The sequence below is a fragment of the Haliaeetus albicilla genome, unplaced genomic scaffold, assembly GCF_947461875.1.
Source record: "Haliaeetus albicilla unplaced genomic scaffold, bHalAlb1.1 scaffold_34, whole genome shotgun sequence".
Classification (NCBI taxonomy): Eukaryota; Metazoa; Chordata; class Aves; order Accipitriformes; family Accipitridae; genus Haliaeetus; species Haliaeetus albicilla.
The window spans coordinates 492,440-517,757 of NW_027212433.1; the positions used below are offsets into that span (position 1 = coordinate 492,440).

The 25,318-nt window shown below is 54.1% G+C and overlaps 1 protein-coding gene across 1 annotated transcript in view; it reads right to left on the reverse strand.

Annotated features, from left to right (window-relative positions):
* Positions 1–284: 284 nt before the first annotated feature.
* LOC138684085 (uncharacterized) overlaps positions 285–25,318 on the reverse strand; it is a 202,640-nt gene continuing 177,606 nt past the window's right edge. Inside the window, 8 exon segments of the mRNA XM_069777802.1 lie at positions 285–461; positions 1,008–1,626; positions 4,929–4,972; positions 4,975–5,059; positions 5,098–5,163; positions 5,344–5,488; positions 5,889–5,961; positions 9,142–9,196. Of these exon segments, the coding sequence (XP_069633903.1) occupies positions 285–461; positions 1,008–1,626; positions 4,929–4,972; positions 4,975–5,059; positions 5,098–5,163; positions 5,344–5,488; positions 5,889–5,961; positions 9,142–9,196 (1,264 nt within the window).

Sequence of the window (25,318 nt, forward strand, 5' to 3'; positions counted from 1 at the left end):
TCTTCCAGTGTCACTGCCCGCAGCTGGAAGGAGAGAGGGAAAAATAAGCCGTGTTCCAGATTCCCCTCCCAACCATCCCAAGGCCCCCAAGTCTCTTTCAATCGCCCTTGGACCACGCGTTGCAGCTTCGTCGCCACCCAGGCGGAAGAGCAGTAGTGGGCAATAGCCCGTGGGCCGTCCCAGGCTGGGAAGTTTCCCAGTGCTGCCCTGAACCCGGGCCCCAGGGAGGCAGCAGGCTTCCCTAAGAGGAGGCTCTGTCCGGCATCTCGGCCCCTCTGTTCCCCTCAGAAGGGAGTCACCCACACCCCTAAGCCGTCTTGGCTTCCTCGGGGAGGTGGTCGTGATACGGGGGTAGGCCTTTCTGACCGTGGCAACACCTCTGGCGCAGCTGGCCCGAGCTCCACATCCTCCCTGGACTGGCCTTCTGCCTCCGGAGCCTCACGCCTCTTGTTGAGAGGCACCTGGGAAGGCGAGGAGGGGGTTCGCCTGCCGCCCCCAGCCTGGCCTCCTTTTTCTTTTTTCCTTTTTCCTTTTTCCTTTTCCCTTTCCTTTCCCTTTCCTTTCCCTTTCCTTTTTCCTTTTTCCTTTCCATTTGTCTTTCCTTTGCCTTTCCCTTTCCTTTTCCCTTTCCTTTCCCCTTCCTTTTCCCTTTTTTCCGTTTCCTTTTCCCCTTTCCTTTTCCCTTTCCCTTTCCTTTCCTTTTCCCTTTTCCCTTTCCCTTTCCCTTTCCCTTTTTTCCTTTTCCCTCTTTTCCTTTCCCTTTTTTCCTTTTCCCTTTTTTCCCTTTTTCCTTTCCCCCGGCGGCGGGAGGATCCAGGGCCCCCCGGCTCGCGGGTGCTTTCTGGCGCCCGTTGCCGCCTCGGGGAGGGCAGAGCACGGGTCCAGCAGCCAGAGGCTCTCAGAGTCCCTGGTGCGCCTTCCCCTTCCTGCTGCCTCCCGGAGCGCTGCCGGCGGGCTGAGCTGAGCTGAGCTGAGCTGAGCTGAGCAGGTCGTCCCCTCGGTCCCACCTCACAGGGCTGGTCCCGCTCCTGCCAGCCCTTCCCAGGGCCAGGCTCTCGCACGCCCTGAGGCTGCGTGGGAGCTCTCTCCGGGTCGCCACGTCCCTGCTGGCGAGCGCAGAGGACGTGGCTTTCTGCTACCGTCGCCCGGCTCCTTCCCCCGGCCGAACTCCCCTCTGGAGCGGGCAGGGGCACGCCGCCCTTCCCCGCCAACTGCCGCCCCCGGCTCTCTTTGCCCGCTCTGGCCGCGGCGCTCCCCAGGCCGCTTCGGAAAGGGCTGGGGGTGGCGCGGCCCCTGGGCCGAGACCTGCCGCTCCGCTCCGCTCCGCTCCGCTGCGGGCCGGGCCGGCTCCGGGCAGCTCGCCTCGGCGACCGACTGCCAGTCGCAGTGACAGCCGGGCAGCGGCCCCAGGCTGCTCCAGGGAAGCTCCCGGAGACGAGGGCTCTCCTCTGGAGGAAGCTCTCTCCGCCGGGAGCCACCCGCCGCTCCGTCCGTCCGTCCGTCCGTCCGTCCTCGGGTCCCCCTTGTCCCGGCAGGCTGCGCTGGTGCCCGGGAAGGGCAGCGGGAGAGCCCCGGGGCTGGGCCGGGGCCGGGGCCGGGGCCGGCTCTGTCCTGGCGGCGACCCCCCTGTGGCGGGGGCACGGGAGGACCCCCTTGGTCCGCCCCGGGACTGACTGACAGCGCTGCCCTCACAGCGGGGGGGGGACTGACTGACAGGGGCGTCACGCACAAAGCCCTGGGGAGCTGCCCCGGCGGGGGGGAGGGGGGGGGGGGGGGGGGGGGCGGCAGACAAAAGGGGGTCCCTCGCCTCCCCTGCGACACACGGCCATGGGGGCTTCCTCCCCTGAACCGCTCCGCTCTGCCACAGATTGCCTCGGGGTGTGGGGGTGTGTGTGCGGTGGGGGGGGACCAGGGGGGACACGGACACTGTGCATCTAGCAAGGTAGCTCTCTCTCTAGTGCAACTGTAATTGCCAACAAGCCGTAACAGCAACCATCGATCGGAGGAGCACCGGGTGTCTATACAGTATTTTCATACAAACTTATCCTCCCCAAGAAAGTCAATCGCTAATAAAGCAAAGCCAGCAGCAGGACAAGCAGCACCGGAGCAGAGGAGATCCCCCCTTTTGGGGAGGGAGCCGATAAGTAGCACAAAAACATCCTGCGGGAGGAGGAAAAACGGAGAAGCCTTTCCCAGTTCCGACTTCCCTCACCCACGAGCTCTCCGGCCTGATCACGCTGACTTCAGCAGCTAGGAGCATCAAGGTCCACAGTCACCAGTGCCAGCAATACGGCACCGGTGCCACGAGCCCAGGTGCCGCTGGAAGTGATGTCAGATACAGAAAACCCTGGGGTAGGTTAGAAAGTCCTGGTTTAAATTTAGTCACTTAGCCAAGATCAGTCTGATCTGTTCTAGTCTTCCTGTTTAACGGTGCCTCACCTGGAGCACCACTGCTGATCCCTTCTGCTCTTCCTCATGGATGGTGCGTCCCTCTTGGCAGGAAAACGGACCGCTGACCCGATACAGAGCAACTGAGCGGTCAAAGCGAGGAGGGGATACCTCCTCAAAAGACCACCGAAGGCCAGCCGAGACCCCCACGTGTGCAGAGAGGGCATCTGATGGGTCAGGGTTACGCAATGCTATGCACACGCATCAGATAGTTTGAATATGTATTAGGTAGGAGTAGTTTAATAAATTAGATGCAATTGTTACTGTATAAAAGGGACACAACTGACGAATCCGGCCTGCTTGATTTGTGCAAAGTCCACGGAGCACCCTGCGCAGAATAAAACAGTTATCTCTCCCGCCTGTGTGAGATTGTTCTCTTGCACACCGTGTACCGAATCCGCTTTTAGGACAACAGATGCAAGCGTGTGGCTTTTTCCAGGGTTTATGGGATGCCAAGGGGAAGAGAGGGAAGAGCTTGCTTGTTTCTGCTTGTTCTTCTTTAAGTACTTTTCCCTTTCCTTTTAGCAGGCGGGCACTGCTTTAAAGAACAAGGTGCTTTCTCAAAGTTAAAAGAATGCCTATCATCTCAGTTAAAATAAAAACCATTTTTGTTTAGATTTCATTAACCCATGTTCTTTATCATCTAAAATGATTTTCCAAAATGGATGCGCATCTTGCCCGTAATTCCGTAATGGCATTTTCCGGACTGAGACATCAAAATGTCTTTGTGTGTAGGTTGTAGCCTCAGCCAGCCCAGCTCTTGCAGGGTAAAGGCCCTTTCTTATGCAGCTGCATCTAAGATCAGGGAAGTGGGACATCCTCCTGCTCCTGACAGAACCAGTGCTAAAGAAGATCAGCTCATGGATATCTTCCCTGATTTATGGCTTGTTCTCCATCTGGTCAACTCGCTAGCCATTCCCTGGTCCTCACCGCTGTCCATCTCATTGTACAGCCCCCCAGCAGAAGGGACCGAACCCTGGTGCACTCAGCCTGTACCACGGTTTGTGGGACAGGACTGAGGAGAACACCATAAATGGAACCAGTTTCTCAACCCCATTTCTTCTTGGAGGGAAAGCATTCTTTCACTGCTGATGGGAGTCCGGGAATGAATACAGAGGCAGATAGGGTGGATAATCCGTGCACCATGGTGGGAACAAGCCAAACAGACCCCGTGTTGCATTATCATCTGACTCTTTTAGAACATTGCCTCATTCTGCCAGACACATTACCCCGTCAGACGGCCGCACGTTGCTACTGCTAAAGTAACAACCAGTAACACAGTGTTATGTGCTAGACCAGCATTGTGCGTGTAGGTGCTGACGGTGCCTCAGCTCAGGAGAGGGCTGAAGAATGATGGTTTATTGCAAATGCGCTAGCGTGATGGCAAAAAGCTGCCTGAGCATGCCCTAGGCACATCTGAAATCTTAACTCCCAGCCTCATCCCACTACCTATCAAAGGCATAAATAATTACACAACTTGTAGCAGAGTGGTAAAATCTAATCCAAAACATTTTCACCAATTTTGACCTTTTTAATGCTCTGAAGCATAGGGCAGCAGTCCATCCAAGACTAGAAACCTCTACTTCTTCTTCTTCTTGGAGGAAAGGAGTGTTTTCTGCCAGGGTAAGACTGATTAAAATAACACACAGTGCCAAGCTGATGCTTGTTTTATTAGAGTCTCATACAATGATTTTCAAATGTAAAATTCCCGATTTATGACACTCAAGGATCAACATCGTAAAGCTTGTCGCTCTTTTTTCCAAAACCTCTAGGTTGTGAAGAAAAAGACATTCTAACCCAACATCTTCAGTATGTTAATTTGAAAACGTAAAGAAAGTAGAATTTCATTTTAAAGCATTTAATAGCAGAGACAAGCAATGTGTAAAGCTGAATTACAAAAGAAACAATACAACCCGACACTCATGCTACAAGTTTACCTTTCCACAACCATTAGTACTTCCAGGTCAGTTCTTTCCAACAAAGAGATGCTGTAGTGGCAAGAAGATTATGCTGGGGAAACAACAACAACAAAAATCCCCCACATTGTACCTAAAGTACTTCTCTGAGAATTGTAACAACAAGGTAATTTCTGTCCACCAGAAAGACACAACCCCAGCACAAAATAATACAGAGGAAGACCGAAAAAGCAGAGGAAACATAAAGAACAACCTGTGCCGTAACGGTCTAGTCTCAATAGTTAAGGGGACTGGCATACATTAGGATTAACAAGGAGTTTTATTCCTTCCAAAACTAACCCACCTATCAAACAAACAGTTACTGCCGACGTTCAACACGTGCTGTGCAGTGAACAGACCACTCTTGTTTCGACAGCTTTAGAGCACTCTTTTAGTCAGCAATGCCCAGCAACTGTTGGCGGGGCTACTTTCATTTCGGTTTAAAATGGTGTCTTTGGGAGTCAAAGTTACAAAGGCCACAGTTGCTAAGTGGGCAAATAAAGGCCATACTTGCCTTAAGGGGACTGAAGGTCCCTCCCAGGAAGGCCCCTCGAGAAGGGGGAGTGTGTAAAAGTCCTTTAGAAACTGGGCTGGAGGCGGCACTCCACAGCTGATAAAAGCCACATCCTATGAGGGCTGTGACTGAGGTCAGTAACACCCCCCCCCCCCACCCCCCTTCCATTCCCCCCCCTCCCCCCCCGTGAGGAGTTTTTTCCCCAAAGACAGCCCAGAAGAGGAACATTTCCTGGGAATGCTGCACCTTACCACAAGACAAAAGGACACCCCTGAATGCTCCTTTGCCTTGGCACACTTTTTTGTTTAACCACAGAAAAGGGGGACCCATTCTTCAAGAGAACGTAGAATCGCCTGAACTGCCAGAATCAGGCACAGGCTCGGACAGAGCCAGGACTGCATCTGCTCGTAGCTGCAGTAGTCGTACCTTCTCCAGAACCTGGACAGGCCTCTTCCTTCTGACTCCACGTTTCCTTTGTTTACCATTTGGTCCAGTTGCTGCAGGAGCTGCACTGCACCCTCAGCCTGACCGGTTCCTGTTCTTTGTTCAAGGTTAGATCCCACAGGCGCCCCTGTCAGAAACAGCAGCAAGAACAAAAACACAAGCTCGCTCTCTCCACACTCCCTGCACACCCAACGGCAGACCCTGAAACCCAGAGGTCGGTCCAGACTCTGACTGACATCACGCCTGGGAGCTTTCAAAGCAATCACAGTGCAGACTGGTTTGGAGGTAGGCTCCCATCTCACAGCCCAGCTCTGAAAGAGCTATGTAGCCCGGCTCTATGGGTGGGAATTGCTTACAGCCAAAATCATTGCTGACCTGCCGCTCTATGGTGCTTCTAATTCCTAGTCTCACGTGCTGGAAAATACCAAACACCACTTCTAAAGGAAAACTATTACCAATGTCATCCTTGCAGCTTTTGACTTCATATGACCAATTCGAATGAAACAAGCCAGGAATTCCTTACTTACACAAACTCACCCGGTTACAGCCCACAGTAAGGGATGCTGGACTAAACTCACGCTCATCTTCTTTGCAGGAATTCTGAAAGGAAAAGGAACCCAAGAACTTTCACACCATGTAAAATTCTATTCTACAGGAGATCTTTGTTTCTTTGCTTGCTTGCTTGAAGAACTAAAAGGCAAGGTCTGCTCTCTTGTTCTGTGACTTTATTTTCTTGCCTGCTACTACGAGGACTTTCTTCACCAATAGCTTTCTGCCCCTCCCTCCTCAGGACATTCCCAGGCCTAACATAAAGCTGGAATTCATTGACTAGGCTTTAATATAGCAGATAGTGAAAGAGGAACACCAGCTATGGCACAGACAGAGGTTTTAAAAAACATCGACAGAGGTGCTGTGGGAAATAACAGCTGCTGGACAATACAGGCCCCTAGGCATCAGCCCTGCTAAGACACACTCATAGGAAGCAGAGTAACAGGGCAGGGACAAAAGTGAAAAGTGCCAGAAGCAAGAGGTGAGCCAGGAATACCCATTCGCAAGGCTATCAGCAATACAAAGGACCACAAACAACAAAACCACCCTGGAAGCTTCTTTAGGAGAAAGTGAAACAACTTTGTCACAGAGATAAGAGAAGAGAAGAATAGATCCCTCCCTGATGGTGCTTCTCTTGCACTAAGCTCAGGTTCACGTGAAATTCCAAACTTTAGATGGCCAGAGATCTTGGCAGTTTAGTCTCAGAGCATTAACTAAGGTAGGAAAATTATCTGCAGTGACAGGCTGAGCGTCTCCCAGTTCCTTCTTCCTTGGACTTCTACTGGTGCTCTTGGTAAGCAGAAAGATGCACAGGCTCAGCTCCAGTCATCCTGACCAGACAGCCTCCTGTCAAAATCGCAGGCCTGGAAGGCATTTGGATGAGAGCTGAAAAGGCAATCTATTCAACAGCCATGCGACTGTGGCACTTCCATGCTCCTCCTTCTGAATTGAGTGCCGATGCTGTAAAGTCAGTCCTACGTGTATACTAAGCAGACAGATTTCCTTCATGTTTTAACAAGAGCCTTCCCTTTCGAGATGCACTCTAAAACACCAGCTGGATTTGGATCCAAAGTCATACACTGCTCATAAACTGAACAAGAGCCCTGGAGGAATGACCAGAAGAATCCTGAGAAAGCACAGGCGCTACTGAGATGGTTTTTTCCTAAACCTGATCTTTCTTCTCATCCTGAATACCAAAAGAAAACAAATGGAAAGCAAACCAAATGGAAGGCATGTCAGAGAAGCACCTGGCTCTGATCTCCTAAAAAAGCACACGAGGGAGAGGTCATCTGCTCAGGATTCCATGCGGTGCTCCTGACATCTGGTCTGGTATTCATGAAGACACCAGTTTGTGTCTGGAGCTCCCTCTCACTGTAACAGTGCCCTGACTAGTGCAAATTGCAGGTACGAGTCATGGTGGCACAGGCATCTCTTCTGGAGAAGGTTCTTCTCACCTGAACTGGTATTTGCCGACTTGATGATTCACTCATCATAGTTCCAGACTACCTGGAAAGAGCTCAGAACATGTCCTCCCACATCAGTTAACACACTAGGAGGTTACGGTGATGGCTACCACCTACCACATCATTTCTCAGGGTCCAACATGCTAACCCGGAGCTCCAGCTTCCAAGGACCCTCATGTTTGGGAAATTCAGCCACTGTACAAGGAGCGGAGGCATTCTGGGGACAGCGATTATAGCAAAGAGGGGAATTAAAAAAAGCATCTTTCAGAGGATGACCTTATCCCACCAAGAGAGTGTTTGGAGCACCTGAGGAAAGAAGCCAGAAAGGGCATGTGTAGAGAGACCTGTCACTAATCCTGCAAAGGTGAGCTGAGGGGAAAAAAAAGGGATACAGGTTTTAGACACAAATCAGCCTACTTGTTTTAGAGAAGTTCTTCTGTACTGAAGGCTCCCGAGGAGTTACCAGGCAGTGTCCTTCCTATCTTGGAAATCCAACAAACCTGCCAAAAACCCCTCTTCTGAAAGAAAGTTTTGGGCTTACAACAAGGTGAGGGCTGTTTCAATACAGGGGTTTACCTGTGCAGGCTGAAGGTAACCATGCAACTAGCAGCACCTGAAATTGCAGGCCACTGTACATGCAGGGGATCCCTGCAGAGCAATTATGCTGAGACTGGCCCTTTGAAACCAGGCCTACAGCAGCAAGCAGGCAGCATGCCCTGGCCAGCAGGCAGCAAGCCCACGGACGATATTTGCGTAAAGGCTCAGCCAGTTGTGGAGAGGTCCAAAAGGTTTCTGAAATGGGGGCAGCACGTCATCATGCAGAAGCACGCAGAAACCTGGGCATCTGATGCAACTGTTCACCTCCCAAGGAACAGTGGGAGAAGAAGCTGTTCCTTTTATACCACCAGGCAACTTCCTTTGTGGACAACCCCAAGAGGAATAAGTTTGCCTCCTCAGAAAAGACTCTCTCCAAAGAGCTGGAGAGGGAAGGCGGCCAGGAAGGCAATAGCACGGCAGGGGTTTGAACTACATGCAGAATGGCTATCAGGATCCAGAAAATGGATGAAATGCACTGGGAGGACGGGCAACAGCCAGGAGGAGGAGAACAGGGGGGTGAGGGAAGACCCTCTTACCTAAAGGGTGTGCCTAACAGCAGCTCTGTCAGAGCAGCCTTTTAGCTTGTGGGCTACAAGAGAAAGAATCTTGCCCTTCTGACAAGGTCTCTGGAGAACAGTGGGTTTAGAAAGCAACTGCCAATCCCTCTGGAACAATCCTGTCGTAAATCTGCCTTCTGATGACATAGCGAGAAAAAAACATGACACTGTTTCAAGAAGAGGGAGATGCCTGCAAGGCCATCTGCACAGAGAAAGGACACTGCTGAGGAGTGGCAAGTACTCGCACCGAAGCCAGTGTCAAGGTGTCAGCACCCACTGTTGGCCCTTCATGGAGTTCTGCACAAAGGAGCATGTGAGGTAAAAGAGGACTGGAGTCTCTTGAAGACAAGGCAGGGCAACCTTCAGGTTCAGCTCCGAGAGGCTGAGTTCACCCCTAGAGCTTGTAGCTTCACGGTCAGAAAAGCCTGTGTTGGGTCCCAGTAAAACTCATCCCGTGGCTAAGTTTGATGAGCAGGAATCACAAAGGTCTCCATGCAGGTGATGCAGGTGAAAAGGGAAAAAAAAGTTACCTGAAGGCATTTTTATGCTTGCCACTTGAAGAACCTAGGACTAAACAGATGCTATTGTCTCTTTCTGAATATTCTGTAGCTTACCGTTTCAAATCCACGCTTTGCTTTACTCGTATGGCAAACACGCTCGGCTCCAGTTCTAAAAATAAGTCAAATGGGTAAGAACTGAGTTTACCAAAAGTCACAAAAAGGAAGCAAGCTTGTAAATGGCTGCTCAAGTATTTCATTAGAAAGCAGGGTTTTAGTACCTCCCTCTAAGCCAACCAGACAGATACCCTTCATCTGTATTTGTACTCATGTTTCAAAGTCTCATTTAAAAAAATGACAATAGGCACTCACTCCAGTATTAGGCTTTCTGCTTTTCTAGTAAGCTCAACAAGCAGTTGAAGAGAAAAACAGCGTGACGTGACAGGGAAAGGGGCATGAGCAGCAAGGTGAGAAAGCTTGCAAAGCCTACAAGATTACTGACACAAGGAGGAGGGCAGGTAGCAAAGAACCATAGAAAGATCTTACGAGACTCGGCCGCGGAGCAATAAAATGGCAGAGAGGTACAAAGTGGTGCACGTGGGGAAAAACAGTCCTGGCTTCACACACAAAGGCTCTAGAGCTTCTCAGCTGAACGCTTTAAACAAAACTGCAAAACACCGTCAGCAAAACCAGCCTCTTTTCCCACTGAAGCACGAAATCCACGCACGGCAGTGAAACAGGAGCGCTTTTTACAGCTCCCATTACTCGATGCTCAGCCCGTGCAAGCGCAGTAGCCACTCGGAAGCGACCGCTTTCACGGTCAGTGAAAGAAGGCAGGAAAAGAGCAGCCCCCCCCCCCCCTCTGAATTTAGGGTCTCCTAGGAACTCACGGCTACCGGCAGGCACCACACTGCAGGCTGTAGCTTCAACACGCTCACCTGCCGATTCTAAGTCCGTACACACGCCTGCCTGCATGAAGAAACCTGGCTTCAGGCAACCGACAGGTACCTGCTTTCGAGGACGTCCTCCTTTCTCCCAGCCTAGGGAAGGAAGCAGGAGAGCCAACGGGACGCGACTGCTCTGGAAACGCCGCTGCCGACCTCCCTGAAGCTTGACAGGCCTCTTGCCCCGGGGGCTGCCAAGAACGCCCGGGCAGGACTGCGTCGCAGCCCGCCACCGACGCCAGGCTGTGAGGGACACCCCCGGCGGCTGCGGGTCCCTGCGGGGACAGCCGGCAGAAACTCCTTTCTCTCCACAGCCGCACGTCTCCGCGGTGCCCGCCGGCCTCCGCCGGACAGCCACCAGCGGCAGGCAGTCCCCTGCTGCCCCCGCAGCCCCGGGGGCGGCAGGGAGGGGCCGGGGCTGGCCGGGCCTGCGGGGGGAAGGCCGGGACCCGGCGCCCCGGCCTGCCGCGAGGGGAGATGCCGCCACCGCCGCCGCCTCAGCCCCGCTGCCGGCCTGCGAGGCCCCCGGGCAGCCCCGGCGCTGGCGCCCGCCGGGCAGCCCACCGCTCCACGGACGGGGAGGAGCCCCCGCCACGGCCACCGGCCCCGCCGCGCCCGCCGCCCGCCCTTGCCTCAGGCGGGGCCGGGCCGGGGCTGCGGCCGGAGCGGAGCCGAGGGCAGCCGAGCCCAAACGAGATGAGCCGAACCGAACCGAGCGGAGCCGAGCCCAGACGAGAGGAGCCGAACGGAGCCGAGCGGAGCCGAGCCCAAACGAGATGAGCCGAACGGAGCCGAAGGGAGCCGAGCCCAAACGAGAGGAGCCGAACCGAGCCGAGGGGAGCCGAGCCCAGACGAAACGACAAGAGCCGAACGGAAAGGAGCGGAGCCGAGCCCAGACGAAATAAGCCGAGCCCAGCCGAAGGGAGCCGACCCCGGCCCGGGCGCCCCCTCCCTCTGCTCCAGCTCCCCACGCTGCTCTGCACTGGCTGCTGCTGCTGCTGCTGCTGCGCTGCAGAGGCGGCTGCATTTTGGGGCTTGGAGCGCTTTGGGTTCCAGCGTGAGCCCGAAGCATCAGAGGAGTTGGCCTGTACCTCGTGGCAGGTCTTGCAGCTGCTTTCGGGGGGTCTGGGCTCTGCCCAGGCCTCTCGAGTCAACGTTGACTCTGGTGCCTAATGACAGTATGCTGGCAGTGGCCCTGGTAGCTCAGCCCTTTCTCTCCCCAGCTGCGATGATGTCAGCAGGTTTGCCTTTTCTTGGTCCAGGCACCCTTCACACAAAGATTCCCAGAGGTTTTTTCATCCCTCCCCTACGCACACAGTGGGATTCCTGGAGGGCCACAGAAATGCAACAGCAGTAGCGTTAGGCTCTTCTGGGGTTTGGGGGAGGAAACACCCTCATAGATAGCTGTCTGGAGCCTTTCTGGCAGCCACCTTTTACCTCTCAAACAGACACAACCGAAAAGCTCCGATGGTCAGTGACCTAGCCGACCGATGATCAAAAAAGAAGCCCCTTTTTATCCCACAAAAACCTAACAGCGACGTTTGTAGGAAAAACTCCTGCGACACGGGAGTTCAGCCGAGGACACGGGCCTGTTGGGAGGAAGAGAGACGTCCTTTGTATTGCCGGAGTCGGCCAGCCGCTTCATCCACCGTTTGTCCCTCGCCTTTTTTCCAGGACATCACTGCCAATGAGTTGGCATACAACGCTGGTACATGTTGTAGAAACTTCCGCCGCAGGGGTTGTGTGCATTGGACTTCATCTGGATCTGTGGGTGACTGCTCGTTATCTGGATCATTATAAATCACCTCCAGCACGGCTAATTCCCTCAGGTACTGGATACCTTTCTCCATGGTGGTCCACTTGCCTGGGTGACACGTAACATCTTCCTTGAAGGGGTATTTTTCCTTCACGCCTGACGGAAGTCCCCTCCAGAGGCTGAGGGCTCGTGTCTTTTTCCCAATCGCGTTGTCAATGGCCCCTTCCCTAGACAGGGATCTCACCTGCTTGCCTTCCCTTCCCTCTAATTCCAAGCTACCGGCCCGTTACCCCAGCAGCGGAGCAGCCGGGTAACAATGTGCTCACCTGGATGGCGGCCAAAATCCTTTCGCGTATCTTGCAGTTCACTCAGGGATAGGGATCGGGTGATTATCTCGGGTTCTGCCTCTTCCTCCTGTTCTCGTGATGACCCTGGTTCACCTCCATCCCTCGCTAAGTTGAACCGATTTCTCCGTGTATTTCTTTTTCTGCACAGGGGCGACTGACACCGGCACAGGTTGGTTCTCTGGTTCAGCTGCAGCGCCTGTCGCCGGGGTTGGTTGGGGTAGCTGCAGTGCTTGTCACGAGGGTTGGAATAGCTGCAGCGCCTGTCGGTCTGTTTTCCCTCCCTTCCCCCTGAGGGTGCTGCATAATATCGAGCAGTGGTTGGTAGATACTGGTGCGGATACTGGTAGATACCGCAGAGTGCGGTAAGTTGTGCCTCTCTGGAACAGGCACCGTATTTTCCTTTCCAACATTCTATCGCTTCACCAGGGTCCTGTAGCTGTTTGGGAGTGAAGTTCCAAACCATTGGAGGTGAGAAGTCCTCTAGATACCTGCCCGTTTTCTCCCACGTGCCACGCCACCCATGACTATTCAGCCTTGGGGCAGATCTCTGCGTGGTATTCTTAAAAAACTTTTTTGGAGCCCTAAACAAGACCTGAAACACATTCGGGAGACATAGCAAGACGAGCATGCCGGCTTGAACATCCCAGGGCTGTTCAAACTTCTCAAAAGCTGCTGTAATTAGCCTGAAGGAGGAAGGGGAGGTGAACGAGCGGGGAGAAAGTACCCCCCCCGACTTCCCCACAGATTGGGTGCGATTACCAACAAATTCCGAGAGAGGGCGCCCGAGGCACGGGAATGACGTCGACGCCGCACGCAACTACCAGCTTAACCTCAGGACCCGTGACGTAATCATTTTGTGAGTCGACGTCACCCAGGACAGCAAAATGATAGTCCCGAGCCCGCGCCCAGAGGCGATAAACAGAGTGCATGTAAGAACTCACACAACACCGCCACGGGAACAAATGAGCCAACGCTGGGACCAGCGACTATTCAACTAATACAAGAAATGCGTACAACAAATTTGTTTTAACACGCTCCGGCCAGATCTGTCGTTATCTCAACCCTTCGTGCCCCACGTTGGGCACCAAGAAGGACTGTTGTGGTTTCAGCCCAGGCGGCGACCAAGCACCACGAGGCTGCTCGCTCACTCCCCCGCCGCCACCATCTTTGTCCAGAAACAGGACCGAAGCCTCTCCCCGAGAGTCACGTCCCGACGGTGCTCCGCGAAATCTAGAGTCCCCTCGGACGCTGGCGGCAGCAAGCTAGGAAAATCCGAGTGCCAAAGCCCACGGAGTTTCTGCTCTCAGCTCCAGGAAAGAGTCCTGTTCATCCGTAAGAGGGAAGCCAGCGTCACCCTTGCAGGGCGGGAAACAAGGCTTATCCGATCGAGGCCGGAGCGCCGCGTGAAGCCAGAGCGCAAAGCTGGACAGAACCGGGGGGGCAGGGGGGAAAGCCCGGCCCGGCCCCTTGGGAGCCCCGAGGGCCCCCGGGGAGCGCAAAGCCGGGCAGCTGCCCTTCCTCACGCTCCCGGCCACCTCCTCCCTGGAAAAGCGGGCACCGGCCTCCTCAGCCATCCCGGGGGCCCGGCCGGGAAGACCCCCGCCAGGGACAGCCCCGGGCGGTGCTGCCCAGAGCCCACCCAGCCCCGCCGTCCTCCCCTCCGCGGCACCCACCCCTTCTCCCCCGTGGGTTTGTCCCCGCGGCAGCTGCAGCAGGATCGCGCCGCTTTCCATCCCCAGCGTGCGGGGCAGGGCTGCCCAAACGGAGCCCGAGGGGTCGCGGCCCGCGGGCCGAGACCAGCGGAGAGCCGCCAGGGAAACCGCCGCCTCCGTCCATCGCACGGACGGGAGCCGCAGCAGCCGGAGAACGCTCCCGAGTCGTGCCGCTCCCAGGGCAAGCCCAGGCACCGCTTCACGCGTGGGACGTGCCGTCCCGAGAGCGGGGCTAGCCCAGGGGCGGCGGGGACAGGCTGGCCAGCAGCGCCGAGCCCGAGGCAAAGTCTGCCGTGGGTGCAGCCGAGGGCTGGCGCGGCCTGAGTCCTGGCTGGCCCTCGGCGCCGCTGCGGAGCGCCGGAGCCACGAGAACCGGCTCGGTCCCTTCGCGTCGGTGTCCTTGCCACCGGCTCGGTCCCTTCGCGTCGGTGTCCTTGCCACCGGCTCGGTCCCTTCGCGTCGGTGTCCTTGGAACCGGCTCGGTCCCTTCGCGTCGGTGTCCTTGCCACCGGCTCGGTCCCTTCGCGTCGGTGTCCTTGCCACCGGGGCAATCGCTGCCAGAGACGCGGGGCCCCCCGGGCCGCTCCCCGGCCCCTGGCAGTGTCCCTCTCCATCTGCCCGCCCGCCCCTGCCGTGGGCAGGAGGTCTCCGCGCCCGCGCTCCCCCGGACGAGGAGCTGCAGCGCCCGGTGCGCGGTGCCGAGGGGCCGGCTCCTGCCCACCATCACCTGCGGCTGGAGGAGCCGCACCGCGCCCGCAGGCAGCGCTGCCCGCCCTGCCCGCCCATGCCGCTGCGCCCGACCGCCTCCGCTCGGCTCGGCTCGGTACGGCTCGGCAAAGCTCGGCTCGGCTTCGGCTCGGTACGGCTCGGCAAAGCTCCGCTCGCCTTCGGCTCGGTACGGCTCGGCAAAGCTCCGCTCGGCTTCGGCACTTTTTTAGGTAGCTCCGGGTTTTCAGGTAGCTCAGCCCTGGGCTCCCAGACCTCGCCTGGGCTATGCTGTAGTTGGGCCTGTCTCCAGCCCTGTCTCTGGCCCCGTCTTCTGGGTGGACCTTGGACCCATGTTGTAGCCCTGCCTCCTGCTGCTCCGACTGGGTGGGCCCTGGACCTGGTTCATCCCCTGGCTGTGTCTGGGGCTGTCGATGGACCCCATTACCAGCACCCAGCCCTGCTGAGACCCTGTGGGACTGTGCCCTGATGGGTGAGGGCACAGCCCCGGTTCCCCTCACTGGCTTCCTCTCTGTTCTTTGTGAAGTTCAAACCCCTCGTCTTGTTTTTCCTCACCATACGTCCCGATTCTCGGTTTTTCCTGCACCCTACCTTTCTTCTATATTCTCCCCAGGGTATACTTCCAGCTGCTTTGGGGTTTTTTTCAGGTTTGAATTATCTTTTTACAACACCTTATCCTCCCATTTTTCCCCATTCATGTCCAGCTGTCTTTTAAACCCCTTCTCAAAGCCCCACTTATTGAATTTATCCTTTGCCAGGCCCAGCTGCTTTTCATTCTGAGGGTTGTTCTCCATGAGGCCTTTTGAGTTTAGGCTATAAAATCCAAAGACGAGAAAGCATCTTGCCACACTTGGTCATCTCTTACATAGTCCGCCCTAACCATGGCCTGAAAATTTTCATCTTCTAATTAATTTTTTATGTTCCTGGAAAAAAACCCACTGCTACCTTCTGGAATTTCTTCACCTGCAATTAATTTTCTGTGAATGTGTCACTGTACCTAAAAACAGAGAGGCTGGCATTGATCTGATCTGTCTTACTGTTAAGAAATACTTGCTCCCAGTATGAAAAGAAGTATCTCTGCTCCTGATTTCTGACTCAAGACATTTCGTAGCCCACATGCTGCTCACCAAAGACGCATCAATCATCACACATCAGGCAGGAGTGACCTCCGCGGGTAGTTACGAATTCCCACACTGAGATATCGCTACGTGGTGTGAGGCGTATGGCTTGACCTGAAGATCTCTCCCACTCACAAAGCATGCCGGTCCTCCACGCATTTAGACCTACTGCTCTCATAAAATGCAGCATCTTGTGCCCTATCAGCATCATGTTGAAACTAGGCACGGTTATAGAAATGATAACTTTATACTGTTTTGTTAAAGTTAAGATTAAATAAAGGGCTAAAGGACTTAGATACAATAGTTTAAAAGGATAAATGCCAACCTCATGTTTAGTAGCTGTCTTAAGAAGGGACAGGCAACTTCCCCCTTAGCCCAGATATTACTCCACCATTAAGAGAAGGAGCAATGTCACTTATTATCCCTTGTCGAAGCAGTCTCCTGGAGGAGCAACCTGAATGTTTTGCTCTGCTAGGATTAGGCTTGCCCGAGTAAGCACAACTGCACGTACTCCACGTGCCACTCAGAAAGGAGCTGTGATGAAGGACAGAGCCTACACACCACATGAACACATTCACATACATAAACATACCCTGGGCTTTAGATTAAATCGAAACAGAGGGTTGAAGGATTCTTCTAGGGACTTCACTCTTCTTCCTGCCTAGCTAATTCATTTCTGTTGCAAGTTTAAGCTTGATTTCCTAAACTCAGTTGACAAGGGACTTTCTCAGAAAAAATGCCAACTAGGCAATACGTTATCAATTGTGCCTTATTCTCTAAGGGAAATAATACAAAAGCTGAGTTCCTCTCGCACGTCCAGCACTTCATAAAACAATCCACCCTACAGCTTAATTGACGCCTTACTAGACATAATGCCTTATGACTCAGCTACCTTAATGAAAATAACTATATATGCATATGTCCTTGTACATCTTAAAACTCAGCGTGTTTCCTATGTCACAGATACAATTATGCATACAGTACACCGCATAAGCCTAACTGGAAATGGAGTGAAGATTGAGGTAAAATGACTGGATCCCATGGAAAAATTGAGGAAACCGATACTTCTCAAAGCCTTTGTATGCATTTGTGGCTTGAAACACCTCAGCTTTCTCTTAGGTGGCAAGGGATGCTGTCTCAACTTTATCAGGTGTTCTACATGGTACGGAGGAAGTACAAGAACAGATACTCCAAATATGGATGAATTCAGCATTTTTAAAATTTTATTTAATCAGTAATCAGGCAAACTTAATCTGACACCAAAACCCACATCTTGTCACACTTACTTTTGAAATACAGCATACCCAAACGAGGGAGGAAATTGTTTTAGTGTGATTTATAACAGTAACGAAGAGTTATATTCTTTTTGGTAATGACACTGTGCAACACATTTTCTGTTTGGGGAGTAAGCTTCTGAAGTATTTTAATCTGCCTCATCTACCGTTACAGATTTCAGCAAAACTGCACAATCCTCACAAGAATTAGGACTGTATATAAATCCAGTAATAACCCACAATCATCTCTCCATTTTGGTTGTATTTATGCTGTAGATGCTAGGCTTCTTCAAACTTCCACCAACCAGTGGAAATTTGCCAAATATATAACCCAGTGGGCCATTTAAAGGGATTTTGCTGTGAATTATGACTGCTACATTTGTGGGCAGCTTTCAGTACCAGAGACTGGAAAGGGAGAGGCAGAGTGTGAAGAGCAGGGAGCGCAGCTTTCACCCTGAGACCTTCCACGTATTTGTTCATGATCTACAGAAAATGGATGAGCTGGACGGCATAAGCTCTCTGTGCGCAGATGGAACGGCACTACTTAAAACCAGTCCTTGCTTTGGCAACTGGGGGAGACGTCGATCCTGGCTCTTAAGCTGGCAGAGGCTGCCTGAAGCCTTGTTTAAGCTGGTGTCTGTACAATCAAGCCATTGTGGTTTACCTAGGTAGTGCGTGGCAGCTGAGCTGCAGCAACAGACTGTGCACGCTCTTTGCCCGTGAGATGAAATGCATTAGCTTTAACTTCTTGCATCCAGACTACTTGCCAGATGGATTCCTAACAAACAGCAGAACCGAACTGCTGAATTACTTTACATATGCTTGGAAAGCCTGGGAAAAAATAAACACGAAAGAAGTAACTAATGGGAACTGAGAGATGCATTTCTGAGTGCAACAGACTCCATCTTTATTTCAAAATATCTCTGTACATTACAATTCTATTTAAAAAAAAAGAAGTCAAAAGTCAAAGCAGTTTCCCACGCTAAGTGAAATATCAGGTCTAATTTTTCAGATAATCAAAAAGAGAGGCTGTGTTTTCACTCAGCAGATCTCATGGCCTGTTCCTATCTGAGCATACTGCTCAATAGCAACATAGAACGTGTTAAATTAAAGCTCTTATTGTGCTCATCACCATGAAGCAGGATTTTTTGAAGAACCACTGTTAGAAGCAAACTGATCTTCCTTGCAAAGTCAGGTTGTCCCTTCTTCAGGTGGAGTTTGCTCTCAGGCAACCTGGCCATCCTGGGAACAACACCAGGTCAGCCTCCTACCTGCTGGTCCCCTCTTCTCTGACAAGAAGAAGCCATCCTGTGTATAACTAAGAACCCGACGATTTCCTTCCCATGGGTTGCACACTAAAATATCAAAGAACTCTGATGGTGGTCTTAGCCCATAGCTGAAACATTAGGAAGTTCATTTCTGGAAATTCAAACACATTCTTTAGCTTGCGTAACATTTATATCAAAACAAAAGGACACTCAAGGCAGGCAAAGCTAAGAATGTGAGCAAGAAGTGGACCATCTGTGGGCTGGTGTGTGGCCGCCTCTGTGGCTGCTAACACTCAATTCCAGCTGGACCTGTCAGCTCCTTCCTTGTAAGCATGCTGTCAGTGCAAATTGACAGGAGTCCCTGGGATTCAAGCCTCAGAATGTATTCCCTTATGCAACGCTAATTGTTCACCACAGGACAGATATCGCAGAAGATGTTTGACTAATTGCATATCAAATTGCACCCAAGCCAAAAACCCGTCGCAGAGGAGGCAGTATGTAATTTCAGATAGGGTGAAATGGGATCACGTCTATGCATGAACTCAGCCACATAGGTTCTGCTTAAATTCTCACCGTAAATACTCAGCAGAATTTGCAAGGCCATAAGGCAGTGCTCTGCGTGAATGTGAATTGCATCCATAGCATGTAGGGGACTGTGTCTTGTATAATTCATGGGAATAGCCACACGGGGCCATACCAAAGGTTCGTTCAGCTCGGCGTCCTGTCTCTGAATCTGAACAGTGAAAGATGTGTAGGAAAAAAGCATAAGAAATGCAATAAGCATAGCATGCTCCTTCCCCTGCTGTACCCTCTATACCGACAGTCACTAGTTCAGGGATTTCTGGAGGCTGTTCCTGCTTCCTAGAGCTTAATGGCCCACGAGAGACCTTCCTTCCCTGATTCTGTCTAATTGCTTCTTCAACCCATTCATACTTGTGCTATCCAAAACATCCTGTGGCAAGGAGGTGCACAATTTAATTACGTATTGTGTGCAGATGTTCTTCTTTTCCTTTATTGTGATTAATAATTTCATGCGTTGCCTGCTAATTCCCGTGTATAAGAAAGAGCAAACAATCTTTCCTTACTCATTTTTGCAGTTTTCACTTCCTCCCGTAGATTGCTGTATATTATTTGGAGAAAATGAAAACTCAAACTGACTCATCTCAGATATTAAGGTGATAAGAGATCACACCTATTTGTTAACTTCCAGCTGTATCTTCATAGTGGGTCTGTTCTGAATTCCAGGTACAAGAAATGGTCTCTCTGTAGTATTCAGGCTTTGAATACAAATTACAGCATGAACCTGCCTCCAGCGTTATTATCCACTGGGCTACTGGGATTTAGAAACTCTTTGTATCTTGTCTGGTTACTGTGGCCATTCTCAAAGTCTGTTATTTCTATGCTTTGTACCAGATATGTAAGTATAAGGCTATGCTTTGGGTTGCCCTCAAAGGTATACAGCATTTCAACGAAAATCTCTCCATGTTCAGACACAGAGGTTTCAACAGACCCCCAGATGCAAAGACCAAAAAGAACCCCAAAACCATGGAAGAAAATCAACCCTGCCCCCCCCTTTCTCCTTGTCTTCACATGTAATATTGTGCAAAATGCTGCTATGAAGGTCTCCCTCTGCAACTGCTCCACCCGTCACTGGATTCTCCATCTTATTCAAAGTCTCACATATATCTAGTCTCATTTTATCCCATGTACCCGTCTCCTAATAGTGTACCAGATGCATCCTTCTGATTGCTTGTCATGGGCAACAGTCATTTTTTCTTTCTCAAGGGAAAGCTGTATTCATACATCAATTCTCCACCTTCATGCCAGAGACTCTCTCCCTTAATTCTTGTTTTCGAAGCCCCTCATACAAAATGCACAATGGGCAGGGAATGCCAGAGAATCACAGCACCTGTGTTTTGTATGCAGCCAGCACTAGCTTGAGTGGATGTGCAAAAGCACAAGCCCAGACTTTTGAGGTCCCCAGCCTTCAGCACCCTCATAGCTCTGTTTCTGCTGCATACTTTTTTCCCCTTGCCATGTCTGACTATCACTGTTAAGTTCTTAAAGGCAGGAAAGGAGTGATATTTACAGTGCTTTGTTTCCTATTGCCAGTGTCTGCGACAGTTAACATGAAAATGCACCCTGTCAGTGGTTCACTTCAAGTGTGGAGCATTGCTGTTCCTGTCAAGGGGAAAGAACCTAGTGCAGTTCCAAAGAGCTTGGGTTTTTTAAGCCCCTTTTTAAAATTGCATTTCCATAGACAGCAGAATATTTAGTTCAGTTATTCTGTGCAAACTGAATCAAACCTTCCTGTTGTTGCTCTCTGTGATCAATAAGAGGTGCATCATTTGAGAGGAGTAGTTATAGTGCCCAGTGTGGAAGTTTGGTTTATACCATCGGTGTGAGCGAGGGGGTTCTGAAGAAACTACCAGACAATCGGTATGCAAGGATGACAGCCACAGGGGACAACAAGCTGCAGGTGACCATGGCTGCATAAGGAGCTTTAGCCCTTCTTGGCCAACCTGCTGTACCTACATGTTGCCCTCTACCTGAGATAATGGCATGGCTCCAAGCATACGGCAGGCCTTAGCACAAGATGAGTATTAGCCAAAATCTGAGCAGGAGCTGGGTGACCAGTTGCAGCTCCATGGGTCCCTTCCAACCTCCACCCTCCTGTGCAACTCTGTGCCTTGCTTTCACTCCTAAAGCACCTGAACTCAGCCCTCATGCCCGCCGGCAAGGATGCTGGGACAAGGCACGATCCCAAACTCCTCCCCCAGGGGTCATCCCCAAACAGCAGCTCCCCGCTCCAGAACAGCCGATGGCGGACACACTCAGAAGAGAGAAAATATCGTTTTATTGAGAACATCAACTGCGGTGGGGGGTGGGCCCAGGACTCACAGGGGTTCAGGCGGTAACAGGAAAACGGCACCTACAAGGACAGAGTCAGAGAGCACTGCTGAATGCACAGCGGCAGGAAGAGGCAGGGTTTGGTTGCCCTCTCTTTGGGGAACACTGTTGACGAGGAGTTGCTCATAGCCCAGAAGAGAGCGAGCTATGGCTGGCATTGCCGAGGGGAGGGCTCTGGCGCCTTATCCCCACGGGGAATGCCCTTAGAGAGCTGTGCGCGCACAGAGATGCACAGGGCCCCTGTGCCACGCAGCAGGGCTCGCTGGGGAGCCCCTGGGGAGCGGCCACGGAGTTCTTGCCAGACCCTGCGCAGCACCATCCCTCGCCGTGCCTTGCCAGCGGGTTGGCCTGACTTAGAGCAGTGCTGAGAGTTGGGAAAGATAGGCAGCAGAGCCTGGTACACACCTGGGCTTCCTGGCCTTCTGCGCCTTCCGGCACCTTCTCATTCGTCCACCCCCAGGAATTTTTTCTCTCTTCCTCCTCCTCTTTTCCGCACAGCTTTCACTCTCCTCTCCCCAGGCCTGTTTCCTCCTTCGGTTTCTTCTCTTTTCCTTGTCCTGGGGAGAGCCTGCAAACCTTTCCATCCCACAGTGCGCTTAGATGGGGAAAGCCGTGATCCACTGGAGTCATTGCTATTTTAACCAAAGCCAGCTCATTTTACCTGCCATCCTCTGAAAGGCTCGCCACTTCTTCTGGGCGCCCCAGGGAGCCTGCCGTGCTCTCGGGGGTGGTGGGAGGCAAAGCTGAAGGGGCCTATGACAGAAATGTTGGAGTTGGCAGGTGGCAAGGGATGACCTGGGGCGGTAAGCGACTGTTTGCCAAATTGCTACCTTAGCTCTCCAGGGGAGATCCCTTTGGCTGCTTTGCCTCAGCCACGTTCTGCACCAGCCCCCCACCCAAAAAACCCTTGATGAAGCTCTGAAGATGTAGGACCCGAGCAAAAGCCCTCGGAAGTTGATGGCTACTCCCCTCTGTCTTTTTGCAGGTAGCCGGTGGGCATTTTGTGAGATGAAGCCTGTGCCTCGTACCTTTGAGAAACAACCTTGCCAGTTTTCCTTACTGGGTGTCGTCCCGGGGGGCGGAGGAATAACCCAAACCCACCCCAACTCTACTGCCAGGAAGAGGCACAGGACCCCTTGGCCTCAGAAACTCTCCTCCTCCACCAGGCACGCTGTCACAGGGTTTGGGGACCTGACATACCTCTCCCATTTCGGACTCCCCCACCATATCTCCCCCAGCTTCTTTGAGGACACTGAGCAGAGAGGGGGGTGCGTGCGGCAAGGCTTCTGCCTGATGCTCGGCGTCTGCTGCGACCGCAGGGACTTGCTGCTCTTCCAAACGCAGAGCTAGAAAGCAAAAGCGTGGGCAGCAAAGTGACTTCTTGGAAGGAGACGACAGCTAAAGCCAAACCCAGCCAAAGCCCTACACCCCTTACGTTTCCAGCCCTCTGACACCCTGTCTGCAGGCTCCAGCTCCTCTTGCGGAGCAAACCGTTCATGCCCTGAGAGGCAGTGGCCAAACAGAGGCCACGGGGCAAGCGGGGCTGAGAGGCAAACACTGGATGCCCAGCCATGCCAGAAATGGTGCTGACGCTTCTGGTGTTCCAAGCCCCAGCCTGTGACAACCCTCAGTCCCTCCGCTCACCTCTGGATCTCTCCATGGGCACTGGCGCCTCCTCGGCTGCTGGACAGGAAGGGTCAGTCGCCTCCTCCCCAAAGAGTTCCCTGCAGTTCTCCGTCAGAAACTCCACCAGCGTGTTCACCTGCGCACATCAAACCCTTGGTCTCAACCCAGCTGCCTGAAGTTGTACCAAGCAGCCTTTCCCACTCCCGACCCTTGCCTCTGCACAGACGGCTGTGGCTGTGGGGCTGCCTTTGCGGGCAGCCACCCCACCGGCATTTGCTCAAGGGAGGAGGCAGCCAGGGACCTCTGAGCAGCCAAGCTCGGATGGGCCGGCAAGGCTGCAGCCGGCTTGCCAACACAGCGCACCTTCTCGGTCACCTCCAGCATGGCCTGGAGCGGGAGCAGGTCCTCGTTGGGTGGGCTCAGCAGGTTTGGCCCAAGGCAGATGGCCAGGTTGCTGCAGCTCATCCTGCTGGTGGCTGCGTTGTGGCCGATGTGCTGGAGGAGGGACAGCAGCCGCTTGAGGAGGAAGAGGTTGGCTGCAGGCAACTTCTCGGCCACCCTGAGGGAACAGGGACACAAGGTTGACAAAGCAGATTTTGCCCAGGCCTGTTGTCCAAGGCAGGGGGGAGCCAGCGGCTGAGTTGCGCAGCTTTCCAGGTGCTCTCAGCCAGCGGTCAGGGCTCCTGCTCAACAGGCAGGCTGCTGCCCACACTTACGCTTTCAGCTTGGAGACCTTCTCCTCCTTGCTGGTCCTCTCCATGGCTGCCACCCAGTCCTCGTAGAGGTGGGTCACCAGCAGCTTGTCGGGGATGCTTCGGAGGAAGTCCTGCAATGCCAAGGGCTCCGGGTGAGCCTTTGAAGTTTCCAGGCCGGCCAGGAGCTCCTCCAGCCGCAGGTCAGCAGCGCTCACCTTCAAGACGGCGGCCAGCAGGAGTGCAGGCTGGCTTCCCAGGTCAACATTGGCGTCGCGGTCCAGGGCCTCCCGCAGCTCCCGAAGTTCCGTCCCGCTGGCGGCTTTTCGGAATATCCCCTCCGTCGACGGTCCTTCCCGGTGCAGGACAGCCAGCAGCTCCTGCAGGAGAGGCAGGAGGACAGTTGCTTGGCTGAGGAGCTGCCTTCCGACAGCGGTGGCCAGAGCACTGCCCCAGAGCGGGCTCCTTGCTGGGGGTGAAGAGCCCAAGCCGCCATCCCCGGAGCTCCTGGGGACGCCCGTGTCCCCTGTGCAGCAGCCGGAGGGAGGGCTCCCACCGCCTCTACGGAGCATCTGGAGGGCTGGGGACCCCCCCGGCCAGGCTGGCTTACCTGGATGGGCCGGGGCAGGGAGCCGTCCTCCCCGCAGAGGGCTGCCAGGGGCTGGCCAAAGAGCGCCCTGCTGCAGCCGGAGCCTGCCTGCCCTGGCACCTGGGCAGTGGCCGGGGTCCTCCGATGAGCAAAGGGCCAGGGCAGCCCCCTCCTCTTCCTCCTCCTGCTGCTGCTCCCTCCTGCTGCAAAGGAAAGCAGAGTAAGAGCCTGTCAACAGAGACTGCCAGGCCAGCGCTCCCGGGGCCTGCCCTGCCCGCAGCGTGGTGCTGAGCGGTGCAGCAGGACGGGCAGGGAGCCAGCAGCTGGAACTCTGAGCTCCGGCTCAGCAGCTCCAGTTGGGAGGCTCCTGAGAGCCGGCACGCCACCAGGAGAGGAGAGCCTGGCCCAGCCCTCGCCCTGTCCTCCTCCAAGCCATGGGCAGCAGCAGAGGCTCCGTGTCCCCGCAGAACCACGTCCAGCGGCCGCTGCCCAGCGGGTGTCCTTCCTCCTGGAGGTGACGTCCTGCCTCGGGCTGCCCAACCTGCATGGCGACACTCGAGGGACAAGTGAGCACAGCTCCAGCGCTTGCAGGAGCTTACCGTTCTTCCCGAAACTCACCCGGTGCGTGGCAAAGTCCCCCTCCGTTGCTCGGCGGGACCGTCGGAGGCCCTTGCTTGGGACCAGCCTGCAAGAACCAGGCTGCGCTCAGAGAGCAGCCCCGCAGCGCAAAGGGCCGCCGGCGAGCTGCCAGCCGGCACCGGCAGCCTGAGCGCGGCAGAGCCGGGACCCTCTGCCCTCCTGGGCTCTCTGCCCCGCGGGGCAGGTTTCCCCCCAGCACCGCCGGCGAGGATGTGCCGACATTCCCGGTGGCTCCCCAACCCTCTCCGCTCCCCGAGTGGCACCACCCTTCCCTCCATCCCTCACCCCACTGGCCGCACATGCTGGCACAGCCAGAGGCGGGCGAAAGGCAGCCCTTCTCACCTCGGCCTGGCCCTCCATCAGCCTCTCCAGGCTCCCGGCGCTGAATGTCCTCCACTGGGCAAGAGAGAAGGAGCGGAGGCAGGTGAGCAGCGATGCCTCTGCCGCTCGCTCGGCTGGAGGACCAGGGCTCGGGGGCAGAGCCCAGACCGGGCAGGCACTCACGGCGTGGCGGCGGCCCAGCTCCTTCTCCAGGAGCCTGATTGACGGGACAGGCGTCACCCGGGCTCTCTTGGCTCCTTCTGGTGTCCTGTGTGCTGGGAAGGCACAGGGAGAGAGCTGGCTGAGCCCCAAGCCGCCTCTTCTCCCTTGTGCGGCAGCTCTGCCCGAGCGAGAGCTGCCGGCAGCCGCGGG